Here is a 16,296-nt window from a genome sequence, read left to right as displayed (position 1 = left end):
TGTTGTGTTGTTGGGGGATATTTGTTGTTCTGGTGGGATGTTGAACATGAGAGGAGAAAGAGATGAAGATGATGATGTTTTTAATTTTTATTTTTTTTTTGAAAATTTTAAAATATAAAGTCAGATTTTTTTTTTAAATTTAAATTCAGATTTTTTTTTCGAAAATTTTATTCCATAATATTAATTTTAAAAATAATTTAAAATATAAATTTAATTGGATTAAATGACATGTATGCCATATGGAATTTAAAAAAAAAAACTAAACTAAAAAAAAAAAACATCAGCGTGCCACATCATACACTATGCACAGTCAGCTACCTTGAGGGGTGTAAACCAAAGAATCTTTAAATTACAAGGGGGATCTCCAAGTTTTTTTTATACAGGGGGTATACCAAAAAAAACCCAAATGGCAGGGGGTAAAAGCCTATTAACCATAATAATAATAATGATTATATTTACTTAAATATAAACATCAGGAGTAAATGTATTTTTCTATTATCCTCGTAAACTTAACTCAATTGATTGGGATAGATAATGCATAATATATGTAAGGTCTCAAACCTCAACCACAAATTATTATTTTTTTTTTTTTTGTTGCGATGTTTTGTCTAACATTTTTAGTCAATTATGGCTCTATAAAAAGTTTTAGACAGAATTTCAAGCGATGTCATCTTAAATACTTAATTTTACAATCGTTAGAAATATTGTTTTTTTGAAAGAATCATTAGGAATATTGTTAAAATCTTACTAAGATGGTTGTAAAATAATTATTGATATTCCTGTTATTTATTTGTCTTTTCCATTTTTTCAATTCAATCCAATCTATTTGGCATATCCCAATTTCCCACCAAGATGCGATATTCCAATTTCACCTTTCTTTGCGAGACGTATTTTCCAAAACCACGCTACAAAACAAATATGTCTTGTCAGATTTCTCATTCCGTGAGATTAAAGTATTGGAATGAAAAACACATGATCCATATTCAAAATATAAAATTGTACAGTATTTATTACGGATACAGATATTCATTGGTCTAGATTTTTTTAAAAGACTAAAATACAATGTATTAACCAAACTAAAAATAAGTTTTTTCACCACTAGATGTATCACAAAAGACTTATGGAGAGTACAAGATGCATTACAAATTCAAAAAAAGACTAGAGAAACAAGTTATGTAATAACAGACAAACAATAAAGTATTTCTGTGAACTTAGCTCAATTGCTAAGGATAATGTATAAAATATGCAAGGTTCGGGGTTCAAACTCCGAACACCACCATAAAAAGACAAACAATAGAGAGAATTAAGTCTCCAACACCGGTAATCAAAATCAAAAGTAATGTATCTTGATATATTTTGCTTGTTGAAATCAAGATACATTACTTTTGATTTTGATTACCGGTACAATAGAGAGAATTAATTTTTTCAAAAAACGTTTGCAGTTGTTCCCCCTTTTGCATAAATATACACCCATTTCTTTCTTTGCAGATAACAAACGCAATAGAAAGGCAAATAATATTCATTGACAATCGAACCTATTTCAAAAAACCGCCAAGACCACAAAAATGCACAATGTGGTCCAAAAGAGTACGCTGAGTCATTGTATCAAAGCCTAACCAATTTGAAACCAAACACCAAATTCTACACACACAAAAAAAATCACATCCGACCAACGAGTGATCCATATCTTCATTTGTACCACAACCTCCTGGGCAATATTGATCGTGATAATCAAAGACCCCCTCATGAACAAGTTGTCTTTAGTAGGGATGCGATTGAGCAATATTAGAGCAAACTTAGTAGCTTTGAGAGGAACCACTTTTAGCCAAAGAATATGGTTTTTGTATGAAGGAATGATAATATCCACCATTGTCAAGTAATATAAACACCGGTCACCAGACAACTTTTTGATGAATGTAACTGTTAAACCCACCTATCCTCCACATCAACTTGCAAAACGAAAGAAGATAACAACTTACTACATTCCTTCACAAGCTCTTTCTTCCAAGAAAAAAGTCTCATTCGCCACTTCCAAGCCTTTTCTATCTCCCCCTAACCTAGAGTGCATATCCACCAGCACCATTGCCAGTTTATTCTCGACTAAGTCACATAACATGCTGAACTTGACACTAAACGACCCCCCCTTCACCCAACATTCCCTCCAAAAAAAGTAGAAGGCCCATCACCCACCATACGCTCTCTATTATCAACCAACCAACTCCTACACCTTTTGTATCCTATTGATGTTTTGCCACAAAACTAATCCTACTCCACATTCATAACATAAGTCCCCCTCCTCACCATCACGAGTAGTTATCACCCTATATCATAAACTCTCCATTTCCTCCAACACCATTTACAAAACAAAGCAAGATTAAACTTCTTTAGTGTGTTTGGTTTAACTTTGGATAGAATTGATTTTGATAGAGTTGATTATGACATAATTGATTTTGAGAGAATTGGTTTATGTTTGGATACAATAATGCAGAATTGATTAAACAAACTGAATGTTGTTTGGATAGTTTTTTTTTTATCAAAATTGCTTTTGAATGTATAATTACTAAAATGGACATAGCTAACTTCAAGTAAATGTGCATAGTTGAATGTATATGTAGATCAATACTAAATGTAAACATATTATTTAATTTAATTTAAATAAATAAATTTTCTATATATTAGTTTAAAACATAATAAATACGATCATTAAATTATTATTTTTTTTACAAAATATTTGTTCAAATATTTTATATTTTCTGATAAAATATATTTAAGTTAAATAATACTAGAGTTAGTTGTCAAAAATGATAAAATATAGCGTAAAAGAAAGGTAAAAGAAAAAGTACAGTAAATCTGAATGGGGACACCGTAAAAGGAAAATTCAAAATTTGGTAACTCATGACTATAAACATTTTTCGGGGGCTAATTTGGTTCGATAAGTTTTCTGATCAAATTTGGTTCATCAAATTAATTACAAAGGAAAAAGAAGGAAAATTGATAACGGGCAATAAAGGAAAATAATAGATTGTTATAACCAAATTAAAAATTTAATGTAGAATTGATTCTATGAAAGCCAAAAGCTAGGAATTGTAACTTTAAGGAGAATTGCTTTTGGAGGATAGAATCAATTCTAAAAAGCCAAATCAAACAACATTCAAAACTCAATTTCCACTTTTGAGGTGTGTAGAAGTGTTTCTTGTTGCTGAAAAGCCAAAACAAACAGACCCACCTTCTAACCCCTAATCCACCATTTTCCCTTTCAAACAAATTGTATCTCATTTTAACTATGGAATTTTCCTAAAAAAACTTTTAAAATAGATTCCATAGAAGAGATGGTATCTATAGGAGTCTTGAAGAAGGAAAGAACGTAGACCGGTATAAATGACATGACATAACATATTTCAAAAGAATCATACGACCCCCGATGAAAGATTACAACTTTTCCAACCTTTTGTCAAAAAAAAAAAAAAAACTTTTCCAACCTAACAACCTACTTTTAATACAATCAATCAATTGAAACAAAAAATCCAGCTCACACGAATTTCCATCAATAGATAACCCCAAATATAAGAAGGCCAAACAACCAATTTTACAATTCATAACCAGAAGCGTCTCATGTAGTCAAGAGTCATCTCCAAATATAAGAAGCGTAGAATATTTTTGCATATTATTGACGTTATTTTCAATTTAAATAGAAGATACGTCATTTAAAAAAAAAAAAGGGTAGGCCATTTTTGTATGTTATTGGTGTTATTTACAATTTAAATATAGAAGATATCATTTAAAAAAAATCATTTTTTTTGTTAGGCACATATATAAACGTGTTTCATGGCTAGTGAAATTTATTTAATTAAAATGCAAGCCCAATCACAAGATGTGACTAGGAGACAATACAAAGAGTATCAGTCTACTACAATTAACTCCACCTGCTACCAATCAAAACCCATCCAAAAGAACAAGACTCAAATAAAATTGTTACAATTCCAATCTAACTCTTGAAAAATGGATAAAAGGATCAAAGCAGACTTGCTTCAAGCCACCTATTTTAGAATAAAGATAATAAGCATGCAGCATGAAAGCCACGTCAATTTCTACCTCTAAGCCAACAATTCTGCCTTGTCTTTCACAATTCAGAATACCAAGATTTCACCGACTATTGTATAACTAACTACTCTTTGAAGGACACCACTTGTTATATAACATTGACCAATGAAGATGTGCCATATAACACTTCACATGCATATCTTTTCTCTTTCCTCTTTAGACCTTCCTATGTGGCACACTTTCATTGACCAATGTTATATAACATTGGTATCCCAATGGTACACAAGTGGTGTCCCTCTTTGAAGGGTACCTCCAATGTCCTGCCAGTACGTAGTTCAAAGTTCAACTGATGATAACCTAAAGCTCCCCCACTTATTAGATTTTACCAACCATTGCATAACTCTTTGAAGGGCACCTCCAATACTATATAGCTAATGCTTTTAAAAAAAAACTATATTCCTAATCACTATAGCATTATTTATCATCCCAAAGTTTGACATTCCTCTTATGTCAAACGCTCCATGATATCATACAAAACATGGATAGCAGCACCAGCACCTGCACCAGCCATAAAATGACTCATTTTGCCAACAACGATTGTTGGGGTAAACTAGAAGCAAATGCCATAATTTTTTTTTGTTCTTTGATCACAATAGATGTAAGAAGAAGGACAGTAAACGCCTTTCTTACACAAGTTAGGCTGCGTGGAAGAATATTCCGCACAAGTCTTCGCATATGGATTCACTAAGTGTCCCACACAAACTCTGCAGCCACTTTTAACTGGGTAGTCTCCTTTAGGGATGTTCCTGAGTTTGGTGGGGTAGGTTATGGCCAAACATTCAACCCGACCTAATCAAGTTTGTTTGGTTTGGGTAAAAAAACTCGTTTTTTGTTTGCTTGCATTAATCTCAAACCAACTCAATGATGAGCATTCGTTTGGGTCATCCAAGTGTAGTTTTGAGATGACAACCAATGTATGTTCGTTGCGGCAGGTCACAATTGCCCTTCATTAGAGTAAGGTGGTGTACCTGCAAGGACTCCAACACTTAAGTCAGTGAAGGTTTTAGGAATTAAGAGGTTATTCAAAGACTAACTTTTGTACCTTTTTATAGGAGAATGACTTCTAGATTAGGTGGTTGGAGTCGCCACATGGACGTGAGGCCGTTAGGCGGTTGTGCTTTACATAACGCCTCATTCGGACCACCGCTCAATTGATATGGAAGGGTTAAAAATAGTTTTGGGCTCTTTTTTCCTACTTAGAGGCTCTATGGTGACCCATATTTGAATCAAACACGTCGTCATGCCTTTATCCCTTTGATTGGGCGCTGACTCGTATTGAAAAAGTTGTCCCCCAAGTCGTCATCTTGTGGATTGAGACTGAGATTTATAGTAGTTAAGCAGCACCAAAATAATCTAAGTCGATGTTTAAATTCCATATGGGCAAAGTCCTCATGGCCGCATCGAAAATAGAGGTTGGTGGTGACATGTTCAACATGAAAGATGTGATGTCGTAGTTGTACCGACATGTATGAGAAACCATTGTTCGGCTAAGATTCTTATCGGATAAAAGGTGACAGGTGCATCATAAATGGGGTTCACGTGTTAATTTGACTCTGTTCACATGTTAATTTGACTCTGTTGCAAGATCTTTGGGGAGTGAGACACTTGAGTGGCATTGTTATTGCAAAGTCTCACTTTCATCTGCATTTAATGGCATTGTTATCAATTTGCGCCTTTTGAGTTGTCGTTTTGTCTGGCGTGAATGAGTTATTGCACAATGCCATTAAATGCAGATGAGACACTTGAGTGGCCTTTTTGCTTCATTTTAGGAGAAAGTGAGACTTTGGATGTGGTTTGATATTGGGATGTTTGACGAGATTAGTCGGTGACTCTTGGTAGTTTTCACATTTTCCTTTTCTACCTTCCGTGTATATAGGCTGAAGAAAGTTGTTGATCCGTATATGGACCACCAAGGCCATCATAGATTCTTAAAGCAGCATAAAAGAGCCAACAACTAATATATCGTCCAATCTTAACCAAATGGTTGTTCAGATAAGGCATTTGTTAAAACGTAACTGCCTAACACCTCGCGTCCATGTGATGAATCTAATCGCCTTTTGTAGAAAACTACACAACCATTCTTTGAAAAATCTCTCGATTGCTAAAGCCATCACTAACCTGAGTGTTAGAGTCCTTGTAGGTAAATCATCCCATTTTGGTTAAGGACAATCATGATCTGCCACAACACACCTCCAACTGTCATCTCAGAACCACGCCAAATTAGGTTGGACAACAACGATCTACCACACCATCTCAAAATAATATATAATTGGGTCCATGATTTCTCGTCATTCTGATATTTATATCCTTTCTTTTAATCCACTTTTCCTTAGAGGCTTTATATCATGTGTACCAAAAGAGTCCAAATTCTAATGGTATAATATTTTTCTTCTAAAAAAAATAATTTGGATTTTATCAAGTTTCTGATACATTAAAAATGTGCAATTGTTGTCCCGTGAGCATAGCTCAGTTGGTAGGACAATGCATTGTTATATGCAGGGGCCGGGGTTCGAACTCCGGACACCCTACTTATTCACCTTATAAGGTGAATTCTAGCTACTAGGCTACCTGAAAAAAAAAATGTGCAATTGTTTCCGACACATCATAAGTTGGCCTTTGATTTTTTTTTTTTTTTTGAAGAAAGTTGGCCTTTGATGAATACATAAAAATTGAATATTTATAGCTTTTGGAGATTAATGATGTTTTAATATTCAAGATAGTAGCGTAAAAAAATCCATGAATAGCTACTCGTTTATTTGAAATATTTTGAACATTTTTTATATTCAGTTAGATGTAATATTTGTAGAGTCGAATTTGATAAACTTCTCAAAATAAACACTTAAAGAAAAAATGGAAAACAAAATGATCTTAAAAAATTATAAATATTACGTATGATAGCCTCCTATATGTTGAAATCAAATCTAGCCTCTTTACCATCAGTTTTTTCTTTATTTCAAAAAGATGAAAACATTCCCATAATTAAATGTAACTTTGAAAGAATTTCTCAGTAAACTTGAAACTAAACTAATAATATTTCAAATGGAAAAATGTGTTCAACTTTGGGTTGAGTTGCTACTATTAAGTAGCCTCTATGACAGATTTAGAGACTATCTTTAGTGGGATAAAAAATTAGTTTATACTTTATAATATTTTCACTTGTAACAACACATTAGATGAGGATAGATAAAAATGTTTGGTATATTATTGTTTGTTACTTTACTTGAAACAACACAAGTGTTTAATGTTCTCAAGAACTTATGCAATAGTTATGATTATACGACAATGCACGATAAATGAGATAATGAAATAATAAGTTTAACGTATAAAATTATTGATGAATAATGAACTTGTAAAACTTATTTACTCTTCAATAATTTTTGGAAAATAGATTATCAAAAGCACATTGTTATACTTAAACTTGTATCTAATCATACAACATAATAAATTTATTTAGGTGGATAATTATTTAAGAATGAATTTTACTTTGCAAATATTTTCTACATATCAGCATTGTGATTCACTCTAAAGAGTTTATGAGTTCCTAAGCTTAAGAGTTGTCGATCCCGTACAAGGGTCTTCCCAGCAGGAGGAGGAAAGACCATTATCATACTAAAGAGAGATTCAACAATTAGGCATATACAAGTATATTTGATCTTTAATTAATAGTTAAATTAAATGAGTTTTTATTTTTATTTTTTTTATTTTAAAAACTATTTACTTTTTTAATAAGATAAATTAGTCCACTTAAATTGACATATATGAGCGAACTTGATAGTTGATACATTGAGATAAACACACTTTAAAGTTTCAAGTCAACATTATTAGACCAACTCAAGTGAGTTAAAAAAACCATTCACTGTCATTCCAAAACTTATAATGACTTAATATTATTTACCAAAAGTGCAACAACGAATTAACTTTTTATTTCTCTCTCTCCCCTCAATTTTTTATATTTTTTTCTATATTTTTATTTGTCGTAATACTGAATATATTTTACGATCAAATCTGAAAATTTAGTATATTATATAAATAATAAAATGATGCTTTTTTTTTGTTATGAAACGGTCATTTCTAAAATACAATAAGTGACAAATAGATTTTTGTTTTTGTCTTAGACGGATTGGAAATCACTACCTTAAACTCATACAAACCACCCTAAGGTCTTGAGTTTAAACATAAGTGAAAGTGTCATTTTTTATGGGCCGGGGTTTGAACTCGAACCTTACATATATTATGCATTGTCCATACTAACTGAGCTAAACTCACAAGAACATAAGTGAAAATGTTTAATCATTGTTTGAAGTATTGGCAGGTTATGTTTAATCTATTTTATTTCAAATTATACTTTTGTTTACAAAATGACAAATCTCTTTTATTTCAATTTATAATTATTTATATATTATGTCACATATAAATTTACGGTTAAAATTTTGCACCAACTCTATCAAATTCTGGCTTCGTCGCTACAACTGCATATCCACAAACTGTATATACTCACGCACCATAAAACTGAAAGCTGGACTTGCGTCATAAAAAACTTCAAATCAGGTAAGGGATTATATAATTACCAAAGTTTATATCTTTTTTTTTTCTTTTCATGAAAGCTTTTTTTCTTAACCATGTTGCGGCATTTAAATAATAGAATATTTTTTTTTTTCAAGTAGCCTAGTGGTTAGAGCTCGTACAATTAAATTGTGGAGAAGTGGAGTGTCCGGGATTCAAACTCTGGCCCCTGCATATAATATGCAATATCCCTACCAACTGAATTAAGCTATTCTAAAACATATTCTGCAACATCGTTTTATGTTTTTACATATTCGTATACTAATTTTTCTTCAAAAAACTAATTCATATACTAATTTATAAACATTTAAGTCAATATTTTAAATTTAGTCAAAAAAGTCAATTTAAAAAAAAACTTTATTGACACGTTAATAGTAATTTACTTAAAAAAAATTGATTTCACAATGATTTAGTACATGAATATCTTATTCACTTTAAATCCAGGATTAATGTCATAATTGACTACATTCATTTTAACAAAAAAAGAAAAATAAAAAAGACTACATTTATTACATGCTATTTTCAGAATATTTGTTATTATCCATTACTGTGTGAAAAAAGGATTAATATTTGTTTTAAAGATTCTATATCAGATTTAATTCATATTTTGCTTATTTAATTTGTCAATAACTCAAATGAGATTCTGACTTACTTTGAATTCAATTTTCAAATATTTTTAACTAGCATTAAGTATTGTGTAATATTCACTTGACCATAAAAAAAGTACTGTGTAATATTCCTTTGTTGACTGATATTAATTTTCTTTTTGCGTCAAAATTTATTTAGTTTAAAAAGTAATATTATTATAAATTAAACAAACATGCAGGCAATATAATTATTTCTATCTTTTTCTTTACAATTTTAAAAAAAATTAAAACTAAACATGCTTTTTCATATCTTATTTGTAAGCAAATCAAACATTATCTTTTACTTTTCTTTGAATTCAATTTTCAGATAATAAAAGATTCTATATCAGATTAATTCAAAAAAAAAAAATCAGATAATTAATTTTCCCAGTTTAATAAAATTTCTCAACATTATCAGTTTTATTACAAAAGTAATGTATTATAAATTAAACAGATATGCTGTCAAAAAATTTAAACAGATATCCTCTTAAATATACCCTAATATAATTTATACAAAAATTCCAAATAAATTTTCTTACCTATTGTTTTTCTAGTAAACTTATTATTCAAAAATCACATATTAAGTCCCACTTAATACATTAAACTTACAATATTGAAATTGTCAATTGAGCCAACTCTTACAAAAGTTAACTGGCATTTTTTACATGTCAAAAACAACGAAATACCCCAAACAAATAATATACTCTCCATTAGAGTTCACTTTTTAATATACAAAAATTGATATTTTGTTGTTAACTCACATAACGGGTTATAGAATCTAAGTGATAAAAATACCTTAAGCCGCATACCGAAAGTCAAATACCCTAATTATAACCGGTTAAAACAAAGAGTAAAATGCATCTCGAAATTTAACAATCCATAACGCAATTCTTAAACAAAAGCGACTTTTTGTTTTGTTTTTAATAAAAAGTGACTCGTTAAATATTTTTTAAATCATTAATTAATTTTTTGTATCCTCAATGACATGCATGCATAACATTTTTTTTAAAAAAGACGGAGTAACAATAATCACTTAAAAAAACTCGTACGCATAAATGGAAAATCATAAATTTAAAATTGAATCACGACGTTCAATTTGATAATTTTGATATTTATCAGTTGAGTCGAAACTTATCGACAAGATAACATATCTTGATCATGTATGTACCTACGATGGATGAGGATGATGACATAGTTTCTTTTACAAAAAGAAAAAGAAAAAAAGGATGACATACTTGAATGGGTAGTTATGGAAATTAAATGAAAAATTGGGTCCAATATTTTTAATTAAATTTTATAATATAATATTTATTTGTCACTTTGATACGTTCATCATCATCATAGTCACATTTCACAACCCAAAGACATCAAATTGGGACGTTCTTCTCAGGAAGGTCCAAAAAGTCAGTTCAGCGAAATCGGACGATCCGAACAATACCCTTTTCATTTCTCTTCACGATAATCTTCTTCATCAGTAAGATAAACCACTCTCTCTCTTTCACCAATTTTTACTTTTTTATTTTATTTTATTTTATTTTTTTTATATTATTTCTTTCTGGGGTTTTAAGGTAGTTGTGTTTTTACCTTAAAATCTTCATGTTTGTTTGATCTTATGTCATTTGAAATGTTTTTGATATAAACTATGTTTGATGTTTTTCTGTGTTCGTGTCTGTGTGTTTTTTTTTTGTTTTGTTTTTTCATATGATGTTTTCTGGGTCATGTTTTTTTTTACTTACTGGTTTGATAACAATTTTTGATACAGATTTGAAGGGAAATCTGATATTAGAGAATAAAGGTTGAAACTTTTTACCTCAAGAGAAGTGATTATGGCTGTTGCTGAAAATGTTGGTGCCAAAATCGGTTCTTCAAGTCAGAATTTGGACAACAACAACAACCACGCTGTATCATCTGACTCAACTGAGGTGGAGAAATCGAAACCGAGGACCGATCAGGATGTGAACAACAACAGTGTGTTCAACCATCAACACCAAAATGGTAATTATAGCTTCAAGACTCATCAAATGGGTCAGATGCATGCTAACGGGGTTCAGAACCATCAGTTTGTGGTGAACAATGATGGATATGTGATGAATGGTCTCAGAAATGGTGAGAACGGGGGCGAGAGTTTTAAGCGTGAAATGAGGGATTTGGAAGAGTTGTTGTCAAAGCTGAATCCCATGGCTGAGGAATTTGTGCCTCCATCGCTAACAAATAACCATGGCTACTTAGCTGCTGGACCTGCTGCTGGGTTTGGTTACCCTAACAATTTTATACTTCTTAATAATTATGCTAATGCTAACGGCCAAACTAACCGTAGGGTATGGATATTTTGTTTTGATCTCTTCCATTATTTTCCTGTTGGTTTTTGATGCTATGTTTTCACTTTTTTTTTTAATACAATGATGTGATTTTCAGAGGAAGAATGGCTACACTACTAATGGAAAGCGAAGAGCGAATCATAAAGTGGATATGGAGAAAAGAGAAGAGATGATTAGGAGGACTGTTTATGTGTCTGATATCGATCAGCTGGTAGGAATTTAAGCTCTCTTGTAGATTATCTCATTTCAGCTAATTTACAATGTTTATTTTAACATGTGTATTCATCTAATTAATGTTTTATGTCGGAATCTAGGTTACCGAAGAGCAGCTGGCATCTCTCTTTCTGAATTGCGGCCAGGTAGTAACCGATACGTTTTCGCTATGATGTTTGTTTTTTTCTTAGGATAACTATTATATTGTATAAAGAAATATCGCACGAAAACTCTTACGCTAATGAATCTATTTGATCTGATATCATCAAGGGTATAGTTTTTATCTAATTAATCATATACAAAAGTTCAAGCAATACTAAATGATGTGTCGGATTCTTTTGTTCCGTTACATTTTCATTCCAAGCAATAGTCAAATGAAGTGTCGGATTATTTTTGCTCCGTTACATTGTCGTTTGTACTATTTAGGGTTTTCCATTTCTTTATGATGGTTTACCATGTTACCGTGTCAACTCATATTTCCTGGCTGTAGGTTGTTGATTGTCGGGTATGCGGAGATCCCAATTCTATTCTCCGATTTGCCTTCATTGAATTTACAGATGAAGGTAAAACCATCACCAAATATTTGCTGTTCATATGCTTCATTTATTATTGATATTTCACTGTTTTAGTGTATTAACTGTTATACATGCAGAGAGTGCAAGGGCTGCTGTAAGCCTGTCTGGAACTATGCTGGGGTATTACCCATTGAGAGTGCTGCCTTCCAAAACTGCCATTGCACCTGTCAATCCTACATTTTTGCCCAGGGTAATGCTTTTCTTAGATATGCTTATTACATGTTCTAGAAAATGAATGACCAGAGTTAATAATAATTTACCTCTTTTCATTCTTTCGTTTGTGACGACTGATGGTGTTGTGTTTCAGTCTGAAGATGAAAGGGAGATGTGCTCAAGAACAATTTACTGCACAAACATTGACAAGAAGGTAGTTTAGGGTTTTTACACTTTCATTTAATCTTACTTGGAGGAAATACTTGGTCTTTCTCCCTATCTGGTTTGTAGCAATCAAGGATCATAATTCTTAATAAGTTATTTTCTTGTTATACTTGCAGCTGACTCAAGCAGATGTGAAACACTTCTTTGAATCTATCTGTGGAGAGGTTAGTAGTTTTTAATGGATCTTGGCTTATAATGCTTATTGTTGGTTGAATTTTTAGTATCTATTGAAATATTTTCCATTATACTGATATATTCCTTGGTTTCAATGCTTGAGTTTTTTTGTTGTTAGTTGAATTTTTAGTATTTTGTAAAATATTTTTTATTGTTTTGGTGTATTATCTAGGTCCATCGACTGAGGCTTCTTGGGGATTACCAGCATTCAACTCGGATTGCATTTGTTGAGTTTGCAGTGGTAATTACTTGCGAGCTTTCCAACCTTCTTACTTTTATTTGCTCAACTCTGGTTTGCTTAACAAGTTTTTAACTTCCTATATTGCTTTGTGAAGTTATAGCCCTGAGATTAGTTTACTGCTGGCTTTGTATTCTATTTTTACTTCTGTCAATAATCATGTTTCTTAGTAATAGAGAAATTTATGATGTTAGCTCTTGTAGGAGTCTTTAAACCTTTCCATCTTAGCTTTTCACGGCAAAAGGCATGTTTATTTCCTTGTTCGTTTATGAATTTGGAATGGAATCAATCTGTGCACATAATGCAGTGAAAATATGTTTTAATGGTGGATTTATCTTATGACATAAGCATTCATGTAAGTGTGTGAAAGAGCTTTTGAAAATAGTTTATTCATGATCCCATAAGCTAATTTCATAAAATTTTCATAAGCTCCTCAGAATAAATTATATAAATAACTTATTTTTACCTTAGATACAATTTTTCCTTATTCACTCTTCATTTGTAAAAACAACTACAAAAGCACTTGCATGACAGGCTTAACTAAATTTTTCATCTCAAACATGCTCATAGTTATTAGTCAGCTATGCTTGGGATCCTTAGTTTGCATTAGTGAAGCTAATAATTCTAAGCTCGTTTGACTTTGTTTTGAGCTTACGAATTTCAACTTAGTCCAATTTTTGCAGATTAATTTCAATGTTCAAATTATTTTGTTTTAAGATTTGAACTGTAAATAATACCTCCTCTCCTAAACAAACAAAACATTTAGTAAACTTACTTTAATGGAGCTATACTCAACCTTCTGCCGCTTACCTTGGTTGGCAGTGAACTTGTGTTGCTTGCATATTCTTTTGGGGTCTATTGCTTGCCCAATGCTTTTAATTTCCATCCCACTTTTTCCGCATCTCTTGTAGCTGCTTTACTTTTACTTTTATCAAATTTGCTCCGTCAATTTCAAATTTATCTCTCTTTGATAGACAAATGTTAGTAAATTAGTGGTTTTGTTAGTTTTTAGAGCTTGAGTCCTGGACCTCCTGCCTCCTGGTTAGAAACTCCCTTAGCATCCCCTAACTCACAAACCAAGCTGTCTGCTTGAGACTCAAGTTCTCTCTTTAGATGATATATCTTTGTAGTTGGTTTTGTTCTTAATTAATTGGTTTGGTCCTGATCTTCTCCCCCTTAGTAAAATGCTAAAATATATGAAGTATTGGAGTGATTAAATTGCTCAAGCAGTTGTCTCCATATATTTTTACTGCTGTTTGTTTTGTCATGTGTCTTTTCTTTTTGGCTGGCTGAAGATTTTCTTTGCCTCATTCTTTCAGGCTGAGAGTGCAATTGCAGCTCTAAGCTGCAGTGGCGTGATTTTGGGTGCGCTGCCTATAAGGTTCGCTGGATTTCTCTCTGATTTCAACTGTCCTAAAAACTTCAGGGAACTCTTATAATATCATATTAACCACTCTTATGTCTGGTGTGCAGGGTAAGTCCGTCAAAGACACCAGTCCGTGCTCGTTCTTCTCCTCGTAGTCCATGAACTGAATCAACTGTCCTTGCTGCTGGGGTTTGACTGCTGCTACATATATATACGTACATAGAAACATATATGTTCCAAAGAACCTGTGGCGTTTAGTTGATACTTTTGTTCTCTATCTTGCACTATGGTATCTTTGTTTCCCATTGCGGTAATGGGTTCTTCGTTTAGCTTGTAGAGTTGATGGTACTTCGAGGATCTTGCTTAATTTATGATGCACAATGTGACGTGTTTATCTTGCATGTCCAGAATTTTATGGTTGGATGTTATCTGGAGTTTATTTTGAACATGTTACAGAAACCTTTTTTAGTCATGAATTGTTTATTTGGTTGTCTTCAATGCATTTTTGTATGTCTATTTGTTTTGATATTTTGCTTACACCATTTGTAGTAGATGCTGCTTCTCACCTTGCTATGCCGGTTATTGTGACTGCAATAACCTGATCAATCACCAGACAACACCACTGCTCGCTTCTTGTACTGTTTTTGATTTTCTGCTAAGGTTTTTTATTATATAAGCTAGCATTGATTGTTAGTTATAAATGTTTCTTTCCACCATTCATTTGGCTGGTAAAGAGAAAATTTATTGGCAGGTGGAGGATAACCTTGTTTGGTTTTGGAATGATTTTGCGCCCCCCTGTTTGTTTTTCCCTTCCAAAATCTGTGTTTTACCAGCAGCAGTAGAGATCACTCTACTAACATTACATTGCCTTTTATTCTCATGAATGCAAGTTTTCGGATTTGAGCTTATTCTGTTTAGTAGTGAGATTCGACCCATCATCGGATTAGAATTAGTTGTCTTGCTATTTGATTTACTTTGTTAAAAAACAATGCATTGGGGAAGGGATTATATTCCTTAGAGGCTATGATTCAGGAGAAATACGGCTCTAGCTATTTCTTATACAAGTTTTGGGTTTCACAATTCTGGCTCTTTAAAGATGTTTGCCTTTATCAACTTTCTTTCAAAATAGTTACTAGATGTTGTGAGATTATGGCCAATATGTATATTTTTACTCATAAGTCTAATGACTCAAACCTTAGGTGTGCTTTGATGGAGTGTTTAGGATGGGAGGGAAGGACCTTTTTTATTTATTTTTTATTTAAAAATTATGGACACTATAAAATCTGTTTTTTTTTTTTTTTTTTTTTTTATATTTAAAATAATCAATAATCATGACGTACTTTTAATTTTTTTTGAAATATCAAATATATATCAAAATTGATTTGGTCCCTTAGGCTTTGTTTTGAGAGTTTGGAGAGGAGGGCTTTTGCTTTGGGGGTGAGAAATATAGGGAAAAATAGAAAAGTCTTCCACATTTTTTGAAGGAGTATTTTTGTAGAGAATAATATTTAAGCATAGGATTAATGTTTATTTTATTTTTAAATATTATAACAACATACATTGAATTTTTAAGAATTTGTATAAACCCTTTAAATCCTACTTCAATACACTTTATTAGTTCCTCTAAATTAAGAGGATTTTGTGTTCTCGTGAGTTTAGCTTATGAACAATGCATTAATATATGCAAGGTTCGGGGTCTGAACCTCAGTCACCACAAAAAAAAATTAAGAGGATTTTGTAATAT

At 31.8% G+C, this 16,296-nt stretch overlaps 1 protein-coding gene across 1 annotated transcript; it reads left to right on the top strand.

The window, feature by feature from the left end:
- The first annotated feature begins 10,602 nt into the window (after nucleotides 1-10,602).
- LOC11444764 (polyadenylate-binding protein-interacting protein 12) lies at nucleotides 10,603-15,054 on the top strand. The gene is made up of 11 exons (XM_003602309.4): nucleotides 10,603-10,764; nucleotides 11,053-11,608; nucleotides 11,706-11,819; nucleotides 11,923-11,967; nucleotides 12,312-12,384; nucleotides 12,474-12,586; nucleotides 12,704-12,763; nucleotides 12,891-12,938; nucleotides 13,121-13,189; nucleotides 14,506-14,567; nucleotides 14,660-15,054. The coding sequence occupies exons 2-11, from the start codon at nucleotides 11,117-11,119 to the stop codon at nucleotides 14,712-14,714; spliced, it is 1,131 nt and encodes a 376-aa protein (XP_003602357.2). The 5' UTR covers nucleotides 10,603-10,764; nucleotides 11,053-11,116; the 3' UTR covers nucleotides 14,715-15,054.
- Nucleotides 15,055-16,296: the final 1,242 nt, after the last annotated feature.

This window comes from Medicago truncatula, chromosome 3 (assembly GCF_003473485.1).
Source record: "Medicago truncatula cultivar Jemalong A17 chromosome 3, MtrunA17r5.0-ANR, whole genome shotgun sequence".
NCBI lineage: Eukaryota > Viridiplantae > Streptophyta > Magnoliopsida > Fabales > Fabaceae > Medicago > Medicago truncatula.
This window is presented reverse-complemented; position numbering and strand designations above follow the sequence as displayed.